The 18,864-nt window shown below is 41.6% G+C and overlaps 1 protein-coding gene across 1 annotated transcript in view; it reads right to left on the reverse strand.

Annotated features, from left to right (window-relative positions):
* Window positions 1-18,864, reverse strand: part of Smg6 (Smg6 nonsense mediated mRNA decay factor) — a 202,422-nt gene that overhangs the window by 51,392 nt on the left and 132,166 nt on the right. Inside the window, exons 11-14 of the mRNA XM_080267983.1 lie at window positions 7,863-8,085; window positions 6,723-6,910; window positions 6,052-6,220; window positions 4,907-5,051 (exon numbers count right to left, since the gene is read on the reverse strand). Of these exons, the coding sequence (XP_080124109.1) occupies window positions 4,907-5,051; window positions 6,052-6,220; window positions 6,723-6,910; window positions 7,863-8,085 (725 nt within the window). The remainder of the gene's footprint in view (window positions 1-4,906; window positions 5,052-6,051; window positions 6,221-6,722; window positions 6,911-7,862; window positions 8,086-18,864) is intronic.

Raw genomic sequence — 18,864 nt, forward strand, 5'->3', positions numbered from 1 at the left:
CGTAAGGGTGGAATGGGAAGAATGCATGTCTCAGGGTCCAAACATGTCCAAGGGGGTGAGACAAGTGGTGAGGGGACAGGACGGCAAAGAGGGTATGTAAAAAAGCAGGGTGGGACAAAGAGGAGTACCGTGGAAAGAAACGAAGTGTGAAAGCGAGAGGTAAGGAGAAATGAAAGTAGAACGGAAAATGTAGAAACTAACAGAATAAGCAGAGATCAGCATAAAAAAGATATAAAGGAGAGGGAAGAGAGAGGCTTGTCAGGAAGGAAAGAGGAAGAAGGAAATGGATGAGAAAGAAGTAAGGAGGTAAAGAGAGTGAAATGTTAAGGTGAGACAGGAATTGAGAGAAGTAAGGAGGGAGAAGAAAGAGAGGTTAGGAGGGAAGAAAAGCAGGGAAGAAAAAGAAAAGGTTTGCGAAGGAAGAGGATGGGTTTGAAGGATGATTGATTGGCAAGGGATGAGTGTGGAGGGAAATAAGTTGGCAGGGGATAAGTGTGAAGGGAAGTAAGTTGGCAGGGGATGGGTTTGAAGGGAGATAAGTTGGCAGGGGCTGAGAGTGGGTTGGGAGGCATAACAACTGAGAGGCGTCATTACAGCCCCTAACCCCACCTCTGCCACCAGGCCACTGCCACCTCATACCCTTCATTACATCCCCCCCCCCATTCTCTCTCTCTCTCTCTCTCTCTCTCTCTCTCTCTCTCTCTCTCTCTCTCTCTTTCTTTCTTTCTTATGTTCCTTTCATCCCTCCAGCTATTCTCTTAACGACAGTGCAAACTCTTCCTTTCCTCTTTATGTCCTCTTTCAGCGTTCCTTCTATTTACTTCCCTTTTTTTCTGCCTGTTTTAAAATTCCTCCTATATTTCACCCGTTCCAGAATTCTTTCCCTATCTCTCTTTTAATCTGTGTCCTGTTCTATGTCGCCTTTTATATATATTTATTTTTCTTCGCCTATCTTTCGTACTTTACATTATTTCTTTCTTTCCTTGTTTTTTCATTCGTTCTCCTTCCCTCTTTTTCTTTACCTGTCCAACATTTCCTTCATTCCTACTTCCCTTTTTATCCTGCTCTGTTCCTCCCCTTTCCTTCTCTTCTCCATTCTCTCTTTCCTAAAATCTCCCTTTCTGATATCTCCTTTCTTGCTTACCTTTTAACACAGATTTATATTCTCCTCTTCTTTTTGTTCATTATATCTTTCACTATCTGCTGCTTTTTTCTTCGTTCTAATCTCTCACGTATCAATCCTTACCACTTTTCACTTATCTTCCTGTCGTTTGCGATTTCCTCTCTCTCTCTCTCTCTCTCTCTCTTACGTTTCTTCTCCTCCTCTCTGTCCCTCCTCAGTAAAGCAACATTTGCATAAGAACCACAAGACTTTAGCACTGACCTTAGCCGACCCCCATTCTTCCCATCCACTCTCTTCTTCTCTCCCTCCACTCCACTCTCTTTTCCCCCTCCATACTCTTAGTTTTCTTTCTCCTCTTCTTCACTATTTCTCTTTATTCTTTTCTTCTATCATCTGTTTCCTCTTCATTCTTTCCTTCTCTCCACTCTCTCAGCTATCTTCTCTTCCTCCAGGCTCCTTTTCTTTCGTTTTCTCCCCTTCGGTCTTTCCTCTCAACATTTTCTCTTCCTCATGTACAGTATATAGTCCCCCTTTCTTACATTTCTCCTCCTGTCAATTTACTCCTCCCACTTCTCCGCAATTTACTTTTCATTTGTGCTTTTTCTCCTCACTCCATATCTTTCCAGTCTCCTCACCTCTCATTCCTTATTATTCCCTTCCTTTCTAAACTTCTTTAACCTTTTGACTTAGTTTTGATTTCGTTCTCAACACCTCTAGACAATTTAATTCTACTTCGGAGGTATTTACAGGGAGGAGTTTGACCTGGCCTTCATTAACCCCTAGCACCATTAGAACTCCTTCCTTACGTGAATAAAATTGTCTGATGGGAATCTGAGTGAATTGAAAAACACGTCATCTCAGGGCAAACCGTCCACCAGTAAATTTTCACTCTGCCTTCTTCACTATACCTATCAGTCTTCCCTTACTCTTCCCTCTGATCCACATTTCCTTCCCTTTTCCCATTTATGTCTGTCTCGCAGTCTGTTTTCAGGTTTTCTCCTAATCCTTACTTGAAACCCACCTTTAACACACTTCTCTGTTCTATTCTCAAACAAATTAGCGTCCTTTTTCCCCTTTATTTCTACCTTACATTCTCCCTAAGACTCTCTATCCCTCTTTCATATTCAAACTCTGCCATTCTTACCTTCAGTGTTTTACTGTTGTTTGATTTTACCTTTTAAACTGCTTTGTTTTGAAAGAATCTCTCTCTCTCTCTCTCTCCCTCTCTCTCTCCATTCCTCCCAGACACTAACAAATAAGGATCAATTAAGAGGGAGGTATTAATTACAGGTACGGCCAAGAATACCTGTCTCGTTGTCTGGCCCACACACACGTAGGCACGCTCACGCACGCACGCACACATACAAAGAGGCATCACACACACACACACACACACACACACACACACACACACAAAGCCCCATACGCATGCAGACAGTCACACACTCACACATGCATACATTCAGATAGAGCACACGATCATGCCCATAACTACACACGCTCAGAATAGCATACACCTAACAGGACTACTATAAGCTCTTGGTATACAGACATAACCCCTTTACCCCGAGAACTTTTTTTTTTTTTTTTTTTTTTTTTTTTTTTTTTGCTACCCCAAGACAGGTTGATTCAGACACAGTGGCCTAGTAGTGAAGCAGTTAAAGAAGGCTTTAGCTAACCACTCTAGTTGGAAAATTCTCTCCTAAGCTAAATAAAATCGTAAAGATGCAAGAATTCTTCTCTCACTGTTATAGCAGAAACATTTGCTCGGTAACTTTATCCGTGGTACTTCCTCGGTATGAGTCGAAAGACCTTTTGAGGTACTATACTTGTCTTGTCAACTCCTTGGAACAAAACAAAGATGACCTAATGTGGACGTAGGAGTTATGAAGATACAAGTATTCTGCATAAATATAAGCTCATGACTAAAGAACTGGATAAACATTCAGATACTGCACGCAATTATGCCTGTAATTACACAAGCTCAGAGCAGCAAACAGGTAACACGATTCGTAAAAGCGCTAGGCATACATACGTAAGGACAGAAACAAGCACTCTGCATAAACATCAGCGCGTGGCAAGAGAGTTACCTAGACACTAATATTACGGCATGACATCACCGGAGTCTGGCCGGGTGTGAGAGTACATGTGCTGAAGTTAAGTTAGTCCGCCCACCCCACAACCCACGCCACCCAGCCGTACATCCTCACACACTACTCCCCCTCCCCCCCCCCCATTTCACCCTGCCTGACCATCCAACTCGCCTTCCTGCAATGGGTTTGCTCTTGTAATTTATGCAATCTACGTCGACAATTTACAAAACATTAACCCATATTGGACGGAAATACAATTTAAAGCTGAATAAAATCGTCTATCGTTAGCCAGGGTTAAGAGGTTAAGGTACACTATGCAAATACATCATGGAAGGAGAAATACAAATAGATCTGCAAAACCCGCACAAATATACTCGTAGCTCTTTTGTCTTACCACACGCCACCTCCCATCACCTCCCCCATGTACCCCAATCCGTTCCACCTTATCCTCCCCTTACTTTCCGTAATACCATGTTCTTGTTTCACTCACTACACTCGCATAATTTACATAATCTTAACTCATACCACTGAACTCCCTCTCCCCACTGGTAGCTTTTTGTCCAAACTTGTGCTGTTAACAAGTAAAGCAGTTCACACAAATTTAACTTAATGAAATCAGCATTTTTCTCTAGTAATAAGAATAAGAAAGTAAGAACCCTCACTTACCAAAACATTTATGCCAGTACTGAAACTGCTAAAAATCTCCGTAATCTCATTCCTCTTTCAAATACAGCAACTGCATAATGACGCAATTTACCCGTTTAGCCAACATGCAAAAGGAAGATTGTAACTTGTCTCATTTGATTTTCATGATATAATCAAAACCATGAGATGCCAATGCCTGCATGCATCCTTGTGAAAATCCCCATACACCAGGATTCATCGTCATTAGGTTCCAAATCACTGTGAGACATGTCAGACAACCAAGTACAACAAGCTGTCAATTTCAATGAAAGTCGTGAACAGAAAAAAAGGATTACTCAAAGCAACTCGGAAACAGCCCGCAAACTCCAGCAAGAGGAGCATTAAGAACGTACCAGCATGAGGAATTTATTACTGATAGTTGCAGTTATAAAGTACCCAGTACGAGAGGCGCTACAGTAAGATACAAACATTTAACGGACTATAACCAAAACTAATGACTGATAGCCATAATAAGATACCGACATTCAGCAGCTTCAATACCCTCATTCGATGTGACTCACTTTATGAGAAACCTCTTGTTAAGGGATTTGAAAGAATATTCGTTAGCAGATTCACATCGATTGCGTCATTCTGATTTTTTATTACAACTATCAGACGACTTCGTTTAGCTTTTTATTCTTGCCTCTATCAGAATTTCACTTCGAAGATACCCCATTAGCGAAGGGGCAAAGAAATTCACCGACATTTAAGAAATATAACTAACCAAGAACTCATTACAAGAGCACAGCAACAATTAACTGACCAATATTTAAGAGACACCAGTAAACAAGAACTCGCTAGTAACATGCACAGTTAAACACTCACCCAACATCTAGCTGACATATGTAACCAAGAGCTCATTTCACAAAGGTTTAAAGTAAGTTGCCAGCATAAAGACACAACAGCAACCGAGAACTCACTACACGAGCACAAAAAGAGCTGCCAGCATTAAGACGTGAAACCAAGAACATCACTTACTACACAAAACAAGATATAACTAACTCACCAACGAGCGGGACCATGACCGTGTATGATCCAGCAGCCACGAGGTCTTGCACGACGGACAGGTGCTCGATGAAGCAGTTAGTGTCGGGCACCAGGTAGCGGGGCCTCACCTCCATCTCCAATGTGACGCATCCCTCCAGCAAGGTCTGCCGAGGAAGCAAGAGGGTAGGAGATACAACAACAAGGCAGCAGAGAAGAAAGAATGAGTGGAAGGGGGTCAGCAAGAGCAGGAAGGTAGAAGACAGCAAGCAACAGGGAGGACGAGGGGGATGGGTGGAAGAGGTAAGCATGAAGGAAGGAAATAATGGACAACTGGTAAGAAGTGGACGGGAAAAACACAAGTTAGCAAGGGAAAGAAAGTGTGAGGAAGCAGGGAGCAAAGACAAGCAGAATAGGAAGGAAATTTTGTAGGAGAAATTGAGGGGAGTGGGGAAGCAGAATGCAGTGGCACTAATGAGATGAACGCAAGACAGAACACATACCAGAGATAAGTCCTTGTATAAGAATGTAAGAAGTGGTAAAGAAAAGAAAGCAGTATATACTAAGAGGGGTGTAATGGAACGAGAACCAGAGAGTAAGATGAGCCAAAGACAGTAAATACAGGCAAAAGGAATAAGGTACCAGGAAGAGGATGATGCATAGGAAATAAATGAGAGGAAAAACACAGACACCATGTAGGCCTATAGCAAGGGTAAAGTGTGTCAGAAAGCCCGGCATTGAAATTTTTTTTAGAAAACTTTGCTGTCACGGCAGGGACAGATGACAGTCAACAGTTCACAAAAATTCTACCAAGTAAATTATAATAATATAAGAATGGGAATATCGGTATCAACTTTATATTTGTTGCAACCTTCAGCAAGCAATACAGAAACTTCAATGCCAAGACAAATGTGCTGTCATAGTACCACATGCATTCTTGCACCTTTGACATCAGTTGTATTAGCAATATGAATTCAGCTTATATAGCCATAAAGATGCAACAATACTTCAATAAGTTTCACAGACACTGATCAAATTACCTGGTCGAGCAACCTAACTGCCACCAGTCACTACTACTACTTATTTACTGCTACTGCTACTACTACTACTACTACTACTACTACTACGAGTACTTCTATTACTGCTACTACTACTACCATCACCTACCTGCAACTTCCTCTGCTGCCTGTGCTTTCTCTCAAGAGCTCGTTTCCTCTTAGTGAGCAGTCGCACCGTGGAAGCAAGTGGGCTGTCCCCCTCCACCTCACCCTCTATGTCTTCCTCAATCTCAGACCCCTCGCTCTCACTTTCACTCTCCACCTCCACGTCTGAGGTACTGAGGGACAGCTGGGAAAGGAAAGAAAGCATAAGCCTGAAATAAGACCGAACCTTTTCACACATACGGCAAGCAAATGCTTACACTGTAGGCTGTACTACCATTTTGAAATGACTGTATTTTTATGATCATGTTCATATTCATTATCGGTTTCTAACTGTGCAAAAGTATAGTATTACAAGAGGAAAAGTATTTGTCAGTGTTTCCCTCTCACCCTACTTCTTTTCACCACAGGTGAAAAGAATCTTTTCCATAATTCACCGGTTATGTAAAGCTCGGTGGCTTTTAGCATTATGTTATGAATAATCATTAACTAAACATAAAAAAGTGCAATATAAGGCAGCCCGACGGCTTCAAACCTTGCCTCTGAATATATCCAAACTCTGAAAGAAGTGAGTACGATCAAGGTCTAAGCTAGCAACTCTCGTTGTTATGAAGATTGTGAAAGACCTGGAGGTAAAAAAGTGGTCATCGAACAACAGAAGACAGTACTTGGTTGTACCTTAGGAAGAGTGTGGTACTGACCCTGGACGTCGTAGGTGATCCCGGTGGCGAGGTGTCGATCACTGGCACCAGCACGTCCCCAGCCTCGGTCTTCTTCAGCAGCAGCACCGGTGGCTCCACCCCGCACAAGAACTGACACACGCACGTCCGGATACGCTCCACACGCACCCAGTCACATGCCCGACCCTGCAAGCAACACCAACCACAGCTTGAAGGGATGCTCATTATCACCACCGAGGAGGTTATGTTTTACCCCGTGTTGGCTTATCTGTCTGTTGGCAGGATTACTTAAAAATTTATAAACGGATTTTGATGCAATTTTGTGGAACAGTGAGCCACAAGCCAAGGATGAAATTAGTAAATTTTGGGCCGGATCCAGGTCCGGAGTGTCCCGCACAATACCTCCAAAATTTTCAATGAAAATTTGTGGAAAGGTGGGCCATGGTTCAAGAAAGAATTAATTAAATTTTTGGGCTGATCCGAATCAGGATCCGGATCATATATCCACGGATCCGGATCCTTTTTAACGGGAATGACATTGGCGGAGGTATGCGCTCTCAAGAGCGCTTTCTAGTTTTATGTTTGACCAAAGATTTCGTAGTAATTCTTCCTTACCAATTTACTCTGCATATTATACCTCAATATCGTCTTATATGTTACTGATGCAAACAACTGTATGTCGATATATATATATATATATATATATATATATATATATATATATATATATATATATATATATATATATATATATATATGAATGTCAAGGTTGTAATATGCAGCCAAATAACTAAGGAAAATCTACTACGGTGCCTTTTATGCCACCTAGAATACGGCCCCTACAAAAACTAGAGAGTTGTCACACCCTATGGAAAAATAGTTCCACGTGGTTTGCAGCAAGTTGCAATACTGGAATGGAATGGAGTGCTTTTTTTTTTTTTTTTTAAGTAAACAGGTTTCTATGGCAGTTCTTATATTGAATTAGATTTACAAATGACAAGACAATCTACTATTACAAAAATCAAGCGGTGAACCATCAATAGAGGAATACATCTCAATCACAGACTGTCTATTCTGTATACAATGCTCGGGTGCTGAAACCAATCTTCCTGCTAATGAGATTGCGTGCAGGACTTACCAAGTGTGCCGAGTGGGGGACGTAAAACAGGGTGACGTGAGCCGGCATGAGAGGCTCGTAACCTTTAAGGAACGTGTCCTCGGTGAGTCTGAGAGGCATCAGGTCAGGCGGGGGTCCACCACCACTGGCCGGTAATGCCGTCTCCGTCAGCGTCACGTCAGGCGGACCCAGCCCTTGCAGGATAGTGGCCAGCTCTGCAACGCTTTCCCAAGTGTCACCCCCACTTGCCCTACAGAAAAGACAAATGCAGCGCTGTAAAAAACCCTGAGTAGAGAACAAGACATTACGGGAACAGGTGACCACATCAACAATTACGAAACACTGACAATAGTGGGTATGGAAATACTAACAGAAATTAACACTTTTGGGAAAGGTGCCTCGCTACAAATACTCCTCTATTCCAGACTTCGTCCAACCGCATTCTAACACTTCACTGATGTGGAAAAACGCATGCTATAATTTTCAGTGATGACTTCCCTAAATTACGTACACCATTAAGTGAGATGCGTTTTTTCAGCAAGCTGAGCTACCCAATCCTAGATAGCCTGTATCCAAACATTCAACGTCCAGGGAGTAGTCAAACGAATGAACAGGGACACTGGCAATGTAACTCAGCTCAACACCGATAAAAATGCACCTTTAAATTACTTCGAACACGGCGACCTAACAAGAAACCATCAGGAGACCGACATTCTCCCCTCTAAACCCTGACCTAACTGTGCACAGGCGGAGTGACCATTTCTTAAAACAGGTCAATAAATTCCAAACCCACTCTCAACAACTAACTTGACCTGACATGCACACAGGTTCACAGTTAAAGCAGATACACACACACACACACACACACACACACACAGTCACGAATGTACACACGCATACTCTCACCGACCCTCCCACTTACAGGTACACACACACACACACACACACACACACACACACACACACACACACACACACACACACGAACTAAAAGTAGGAAAAGGGGGGGGAAAGGAAAGGAAAATGGAAAGAGAAGTGAAAATGGAAGGGAGAAAGTAAAACATGGGTGGAATGCAATGAAGCGCAGGGGACACATTGAAATGCTGTGATCTGAAGAAGGGTTGATATATATAAAGAAGGGAAAACTGAAAGGGGAAAGGGGGAAAATGTGTGTGTGTGTGTGTGTGTGTGTGTGTGTGTGTGTGTGTGTGTGTGTGTGTGTGTGTGTGTGTGTGTGTGTGTGTGTGTGTGTGTGTGTGTGTGTGTGCGTGCGTGCGTGCGTGACAGAAGATTGAAAAAAAATACAAAGGCTTAGAAGGAGGAATAAATGTTGATGGGCAGATATACCACCATTTTTGACATTAGTACAATAATCTCATAGGACGAGAACGAGAATAAACGCTGTAATTCTCTCTCTCTCTCTCTCTCTCTCTCTCTCACAAACACACACACACACACACACACACACACAGTTCGTCATTTTCCCCAATTACACATCACCCACTTCACAGTAACCCCCACCTCCAGCCCTACCCACCCACCTATCCGCAGTACATTCCACAAACCCATTTTTCGACCTTACCTCCTTCATGTATATTCTGTCATTTTCCTTCGAAGTATTTTTATTATTATTATTATTATTATTATTATTATTATTTATATTATTATTTTTATTGTTTTTTTGTTATTTTCATCTCGGCTCTTCCTCGTTTCCGTCCATTTCATTTTCTTCATTTCTATTTTGCATTCACCTCGTTTTTTTTTCCTCTCCCAAATCATCATCTTGTTTTTTAACAGTGCCCAAATCCTTTTGTGAAAGAGTTGGCTGATACGTTGTCTCTGAAACTGTGTCCATCGCTTCTTCTTCCACTACACCACAAAACTCCTACACATCTGGATCTTGCTATCCCTTCCAGTTGAGTCCTAAAAATACTGCTCTTTTCGCTACGCTATGCCAGTGCTTTGCAACTCCCCTCCCACTCTTGCACTCGATGTCAAATCTCTCACCATCTTCTGTTTACTCAGTTTCTTATTCTCCTTGCTTTGCCATCCTCCCACTACCTCTGCCTGGCAACTCACCTGCTTAATCCTTTCTAAACGACAACAGCTTCTATTTTATTTTAACTGATGCCAGATCAGTTTATTCAGCTTTTACATGAGGCCTTTCTTATAAAGTGGTTAATGACTGCCTCAGTTAACCCCTCGAAATATTGTTGCTTAGATCAGCCTATTCAATCTACCATTTTCTTTGCGTTGGCACTCACACACCACCTGTGCCATCAGCTCACCACCTTAACCCTCTCCCTACTAGAGGTCATCACTGAGCTGAATATAAATGTCTGGTGGTAGCAAACATAATATACAGAAGTAGTTACCTTCGTGAATAGTTTAAAGGAAGTTATTTTTACATCCTGTCACTATGAGAGGTCCTCCATCCCAAGCTTGGAGGTAAAAAAAAATATGATGCAAAATCATCGGACTGAAATACTTAAAATCTCCCACTGTTTTGTATTTACTCAGCCTGCCGTCCTCCCTCTCACGAACCACCTTTCTCTGACAGCCACCCACTCGCCCTGTCGCCCACCCTGACAGCTCTCCTCCAACTACCCTTGTCTCCTACCCCCCCTCCCCTCCAATGACCCCACACGTTCTCCCCGGTCGGTTAGTTAGTCAGTCAGTCACCCCAGCCTCTCCCGGTCAACTATCATTTTTAACATCGCCAGCACCAGGTGTCTTTTTCTGGGTAAATAAAATCGCCAACTAGCCAGAATAAAATGTTTAATACTCGTTTGCACAGCGATGTGAATAATGGAAACTGTCTCTCCATTGAAAATAATCTTGTCTGGTAAAAAAAGAAAAAAAAAAAAAAAAGGCCCATTTGGCACGACGACGATTCACTTTTATTCACTCTCCCACCAGACGATTTTATTCAGCTCTGGGAAAACCGTGGTGATGAGGTTAAAATATATATATAAGATCCCTTTAACTGTTGTGAAGATATATCGATTATAGACACACTACCACGCAAACGATCCCATTCATCTCAGGAAGAATCTCTCAGTAAAGGAGTTAAGACACTTTTGTTCTTTCACCTTAACTTGGTTCAAAATTTCGTCCTTTTGTAGCTTCCACCACGTAGTATAGTCATAGAAAGAGACAATACTATGGTTCAACATCCTTTCTAAAGCACTTTTTCGGGACAAGCACCTTGTTCTTGTGTTAATCTACTACTACAACTCAACATTCAAGATGGAGAGACGGTAATTTTATGCCAAACTAGAATAAAAAGGGTATAAAATGACTATCCCACTAGCCCATCCACTCTTTCTACAACTTATCCGGCCCGTCATTTAGTCAAGTAATTAAGTATTCAGGCAATTCTTAAACTACATATCAGCTCACAAAGTGACTCTTTTATCAAGCCAGTCCGACAGTAACCCATCTCATCCATAAGCTCGTTCAGCCCTTTTAGCGTTGTCTGAATTGCAGCTTACCTATAAACAAGAGTGAAAAAAGGGGACATTGTAATCCCTTCAATGCAATAACACCTTTTTATAATTTTTTCTTGTCATCTCCAGGGTATTTTATTCAGCTCAAGGGAGACATTTTCTACGACGTCTCTCTGATGCTGAGTACAACCGTTTGATGGGAGCAGGAATGAACAGTAAAGGGCATGGTCGTCGTGAAGGGGTTCTTTGTTGATAGTTACTCACACCTACAACTACACTCTCAAAAAACAGAATATACACATGCATCTTGAAATATAAAGACGTAATATTTGAGTACCTTTATGCAACTAATTCTCTCTCTCTCTCTCTCTCTCTCTCTCGTTGAGTAATTACCTACACCTCCATAACAGCTCGCATGACAGACCCACCCCTACATTACCTCTAATTGTTCCCCTCCCTTCCTCCTCCTATCTGTCCCTCTCTACCTCCTCCTCTCTTTTCCTCTCTCCATCCATCCCATCCTACCTCCTTCCCTCTCTTCGTCTCTCCACCCAATACCTCCTGCCTCCTTTCTTCCCTTCGTCCCTTCTTCAGTCCCTTCCTACCTCCTTCCCCCCCCCCATCATCTCTCTCTACACTCTTTTGGCCTCTTCATGTCCCCTCCCTTCTCCCTTTATGTCTCCCTACACTCCCTTCTCATGCTCTCACTTTTTCCCTCTCCCTTGATGTTCCTCCTCTCCTCAGCTCCAACACTCCACTCTACTGACGAACCCATTATTTTGCTACTTAGCTTATCTCCCATCCCTCTTCTCTTACTCCATCCGCTGTTCTAAATCCCATTCCTTACATTCCTCTTCGACAAACCCCTTTTCCTACGACAACTCACAAAACAAGTATCTTCTGCTCCAAATCTAGTCTTCAAACCATCTTCATAACTTCATCCAGCATTCCAAATCCCTTTCGTCGCATGCCTCCTTCCATATTCCTTTTTTCTTCCAACATTGCACTGTTCTGATTACCTCAGTCTTTGGCTCATTAACCTATCATCCATCCCCGTTTCTTTCCTCCTTCCTCTCTACCTCTTATTCCACCGCCCTCCTGTTCCTTATCCATGTTCACACCAACACTCTCCTTTCCACACTCGCTACCTGTCCCGCAGCCTTCATCCTTTCTGCATTACCTCCGCCATCGACATTTGGAGGAGGTTATCTATTCACCCCTGTTTGTCTGTTTGTCCACAAGGTATATATTCAAAAAAGGTTGTTGATGGATTTTTATGAAATTATGTGGACATGTGGGTCATGAGGCAAGGAAGAGTTTATTAAAGTTTGTCGGTGGTCTGAGTTCGAGTCCCGGTTCTCGACTTTTTTTTTCCAACAAGATATCTTAGAAAAAAGAAAAAAAAAAGTTATGTCTGATGGATTCCAATGAAATTTTGTGCATATGTGGGTCCTGGGCCAAGGAAGAGTTGATTAAATTTGGTGCTGATCTGAATTGTCTGATATAGACGTTGGCGACGGTATGCGATCTCTGAGTGCGCCTAACATGTTTGTTTTCTGTTCAGTTTCCTTTCTCCCTTACTTGCTCGAAACTCCAGCAGCTTCTTCCCTCCGCCTTTTATTGTTCCAGCACTTTTCTTCGCTCCCTATTCCATAACCTCCCGCCTTCTCTGTGCCCAAGTTCCACATCCTCTCTCCCTTCTTGTTTTCTTGCTTTCTCTGTTCGTCGTTCTTTCCATGTTATGGGAATGTGTAATTGTGGTAACGTAATGGGCTTACAATTACTGTTCTTTGACAAGGTCAGCAAGGAATGGAGTGAGGAATGACTGGAGAGGAATCAAAGAAGGAAAGATAAGTGAGGACTATAAAAGAGAGTAAAAATGAGAGGAATGAAGGAAGGAAAGATGACAAAGGAATGAAAGAAGGAAAGAAGGAGGAAAGTAGAGAGCGGAAGGAGGATGAGAGATTAAAAAAGAAAAAAAAAAAAAGTTTCCTTTCCTGCCCTGTCAAGGTAGTGACGGATGTTGCCGCAGGCAGAAGAGCGGTGAAGGAAAGACAAGGACTGAGGGGAAATCCCTTGTTTCGCCTCGGTCAGTGAATCACGGGTTGGAGTTACACTGTAATAATATTTCGAACACGTTAAACGATATCATTTAATATTCATTCTAACCATCACAGCATGACAACTGAAGCTGGATAGTGGGGGCGAGGGAGGGGAAGCACACACAACAAGACCAAGAAATATCAAACAGGCGACATAAAAATGCTCAAGAAGTTATACTTTACATTAAAATATTCATCTGACTTTGCAGATAATATAGAAACTGGGAGAGTAAAGCTACAGGGCCATACAACAGCAAAAAGAAACATCGACTAGGACACATAACATAACGCCGAATAAATTAAAATGAAAATCATAACTTATAATATTCTTTTTTCTTTATCAGATAACTCTGCAACAGAAAGAGCAAAGTTACATGAGGAGACAGCATACACACAGACACACACAGATGCTGCAAGAAACATCAACCATGCGGCACAGCAGGGCACATACACAAAGCAGCAACGGCACAACAGGACACAAACACAAAGCTGCGACAGCACAGTCCAGACATAAAACAGCAGCAAGAAACATAAACCAGGCAACAGAACATGACACAAACACGAAACAGTAGCAACAAACATCAACCAGGCACCGGAAGACGACACAGGCACAAACCCGCAATAGAGCAAGCCACTGACATCAAAGAGCAGCAGGAAACATCAACCAGGGAACAAAACAGCAGCAACAGTAACAACAAACAACACGGCATCATCATCCTGTTTCCTGACACACCCTGACCCTGGCTACCTTGCCCCCGGCCCGGACATGCTGCCCAACCTACCTACCCGCCACCCCACACCAGCAACCTGAACCACTAGACATTAGCAACTTCTAAACCACCACACTTTAGGTACGTGACAGGAATATTTTAATCGCCGTATAGGGTATGCAACTTAAAAAAAAAAAAAAAAAAAAAAAAAAAAAAAAAAAAAAATGCTAATCTCTTCATTATGATAGCGGAAACATTTTAAAATTTAATCTAGTTCCTGGAATATAATAGTATCCAACCATTTGAGACCCCACATCGGGAAGCGTTAAAAATCGACGTAAAGAACATGTTGTTACAACACAAATTATACTGTGGTAACCTTCTGAAGGATATACAAACTTGAACTATAGACTTATCTTTACTACTTTAATATGCATAACTGTAATATGCAACAGTAAACACTCTCCAGTTGGCAGCTTAATGCTTTCTCATGATCGCATATTAATGAAACACTTGCCAAAGTTTAGGCTTTAACTTTACGAATAAAAATGCGAACTGGAAAAGTAAAAAAATACCTTAACAAACACGTACAAGTTCTTCTCCGAATTTAACGAACTCGATGACAGAAAAGGGCCGAGTATTGACTTGCATTTTTTATCCGGTACGTTCATTTGCCTGTTGACGCAAGCAGTTCTCTTCCAACGGGCCTGAGGGAAGCACAAGGAAAGCAGACAAATATAAGCTAAAAGCACCACCATCAGACGTCAAGTCATCGCTGAGGCAAGTACAAACACACTACCAGAACAAGCACATGAGTAAAGAGGAAGGGAACATGAACCACCGTAAAAAGTCAGTGTTAAATTCAACCTTAACCAAGACACAAGCAAATATTACATATAATGAGATAAGAATCAAGCACAAAGTATTTGGGAATAATGAATAACAAAAGCTACAGCTAGGACTTTTGGTGCTAAGGGCAACGAACCAAGACACTGGAAAATATTACAAACATGAGAAAAGAATCTTGAACAAATGGAACCATAACCCAAATACGAGAAAGAAATATAAAATGCCATGAAACGAATCTAGAGTACGCCATCCCCAAGCCAAGCACCATGAAACTGAATTATTACAAGCACAGAAACAAATCTAGTAATTATATACCGGATGTGTGTGTGTGTGTGTGTGTGTGTGTGTGTGTGTATATATATATATATATATATATATATATATATGAAATGAGATAAGATTCTTGAAACGAACCCAAGCCTTGCACAAAGGCAAAACATTACCAGACAAGGCAGGATATTTAAAAATAAAAAAAAAAAAAACTCCAAACTTGAGCTAAGAAAAAACATTATAACAAGCACTAAGCCAACCATTTGGGACTAACGCCAATATATATATATATATATATATATATATATATATATATATATATATATATATATATATATATATATATATATATATATATATATATATATATATATATATATATATATATATATATATATATATATATATATATATATATATATATATATATATATATTTATATATATATATATACACACACTAAGGCAGTGAAGCCAAACCAAGCCAAGCGCAACCAAAAAAACATTATAACAAACACCGAGCCAAGGATCTAGACTGCAGCCAAACCCCAAGCAAGGCGCCAGCAAAAAACATTACTGCAAACACCGAGAAAAAGAATTATTATGGCAGCCACTGATGCAAGAATAACACGACCCTCAGGCCGAAACATTTTGCACCCAAGCAGAAGATATACCTGTTGTTAACCCATTCAGTTCAAACAGATCATTTTTTATTTCATTCTTGATGCCACCAGGGGATTTTATTCAGATTCGAAGGACACATTTGTTGTAAAAAAGGATTGATGAAGGCTATATCTAACCCCTCCATATCAAAACGTCTATCCCGAGGTGAACTGACACGTTTGGGCACAACAAGAATACCACGAAAATGACGTCCTGGGGCTGAAAGAGTTGAATTTCAATGTGGCGGGGTCGCTGGCCGCCTAGTGAGGTCACAGTGTACACCACATAAGTACACAGGTGACCTGTGTACACACGGAACACCACGACGTGCACACACACACACACACACACACACACACACACACACACACACACACACACACACACACACACACACACACACACACACACACACACACACACACGGGTTGGAGAGGTTAACTTGTGCACCATATTAAGCAATCCTTTATGTACACAGGGTAATGTTTGCACAGTAATATACGCACATGAATATTTTGAACAGAAGGAAGCTGCTGCACTGCAGACGCTGCATTCTGCAGCATCAACCCATACTCACACGCACGGGCATACGGAGGTCAATGGACACATGAAATGCACACAGGAGTGCCCATTGTACACCAAAATATACAGAGTACGCACACACACACACACACACACACACACACACACACACACACACACACACACACACACACAGACGATGTACCAGCACCCCCTGCAGCGCAAGATGACGTATGAAGCGCTCAAGCTCGGATCTTCGTTTTCTATCTTAGCTTTCGTATTCTAACCTCTGACTTATTATTCGTGTTCTGTCTTCTTACGTACTTTGTATTGTAATTTCTACCTTACTCTTCGTCCTCCACCTTCCTCTTCGCATCCTCACTGTATTATTATTCTCAGTGTCCAAAGTTGCTCTCTCTGTTCTAACTTACCCTCTTCATTTGCACCCCGTGTCCTAACTTAATTACCCAATGCCCAGACTTAGTTTCGGTGTCCTAACTTACTGCCCTAACTGACTCTCATGGTATAACTGTTATCAGCGGGTCTGGTACTTGTTATAGATTGTTATGTGTCCTGCCCACTAGCCTCGGATATACATGTCAGATGCGCATACTGATTAAAACATGCATATATTTTTGCTCGTGCATACTTGCATTTTTATTCGCCCGTGTGTATGCACGTATGCGATATGCACACCTTACAAGTAGCGGGTATGCTGTGAACGTGTTTATGTAAATTGGCATTCTGACCTCTTGCGCACTTATACCAATAACTCCTAATATACGTCACGAAAACCAAGATATATAAGTTCAACGAACTTGTTAGCATGGTTAATGTATGAAAACAAGTATCTCATTATCTTTAAGTACAAATACCTCCTTTTATTGCGGTGGGTGGGAAACGTCTGGAGCGTTCTTGTGCGAAAAAAAAAAAAATCGCTATAATGATTGCATTTGGTTACTTTAGTCGGGCTAACACCGGTAGATTTTTGCAGTGCTCAGAGAAGACCTTGCAGTTAAAGGGTTAACCTTCTATCAAGCAGAAGACACCGGAAGCTGGCGGCAACCTGAACACAAAGCCTAAAAGATGTCCTCTACAAAGAATTCAATCGAGATAGTTATATAATGGAACAAACCAAACAGTTCATCATCCTAGAAACATTCACCTTCCCTTTTCATCTGTAAGAAAATGCGTGGAATGTTGTAGTGAAGGCACCAGTTGCATTAATGTGCAGCTTTACGAGAGGGATAACTCATAGTGGGAAAGGCGGGGAGAGGGAGCGCCAGGGTGCATGTCCATTAGTGTCCAGGACTGTACGTGCCCACTGCTGGACAAGGGGACCTACCACACACCAATATGTGTTAAAAAAAAAAAAAAATCGTTCGGAGGTAGCAATAATAATGTTAATGAAGCGTCATCCGTTTTCTCTTCAATTCTTTAATACAAGACTGAACCGGTACTTGCAGTTTTTCATGTATGCAGCTTGTCAACTCTAGAACTGCCTTCCGAAGGCTGTCCTTCCAACTGTTAGTGATCTGCAATTTTTTAAATGCAACGCATCTCGAACGGATCCTGAATTTGGCAACTATTTTTGTTCTGTTTTCATAGTAACGGACAAGATTTGCGGGCCCTCAAAGAATATATATATATATATATATATATATATATATATATATATATATATATATATATATATATTTGAGACTGCTTCTAACTCATGTACTGTACAATGCGACGGGTCTTACCTGAACATAATAAAATCGACTGAGGATATCAAAAATAACATGTAAAAGGTATAAGTTCAAAGGACTGTTTCCAGCCTAGCCAGTACAAAGGGTCTCTCATACCGAGTTAAGTCTGAGGAATTAGGCCTGACTAATGTCAATCTGCGCTCCTTTATATTAGCCTGCGTGCGCAAGCCTGCCTTTACATCAGCTTGCTTATGTGTGCGTTCTTACAGGCCGGTTTGTTAATGGTCGCACTTTATTTCTGTCAATGGCTGATTCTGTATACCACTGCTTATGTGTATGTGTCTGATAATGATTAGGCAACTGTGTGTACGATTTAAAATGGGCATGTGAGTATTTGTGTGCTTGTGTGTGGTCTTTTTGAAGTAATGTGCCTATAAAGATTAATAACGAATGGATGAGAGTACAACTTGGTGCAAATATTTGTGCCTTTTCCTTGCATTCTTTTGCATGTCCTCTCTGTGTGTGTGTGTGTGTGTGTGTGTGTGTGTGTGTGTGTGTGTGTGTGTGTGTGTGTGTGTGTGTGTGTGTGTGCGTGTGTGTGTGTGCGCGCGCGCGCCTGGGCCTGTAAGCGTTGTTGAGATAATCATCGGGTGTCAGTATTTCAAGCCTGGTCTGTGCTGTTCAGGTGAGGATGAACATAATCTGCTTTCATGCTTTCTTACCCTCAGGCACCACCTTCACATCGCCACATCCATACCCTCACAGCCA

This window comes from Coenobita brevimanus, chromosome 26 (assembly GCF_032717465.1).
Source record: "Coenobita brevimanus isolate Jiangsu-jjx chromosome 26, ASM3271746v2, whole genome shotgun sequence".
Lineage (NCBI taxonomy): Eukaryota > Metazoa > Arthropoda > Malacostraca > Decapoda > Coenobitidae > Coenobita > Coenobita brevimanus.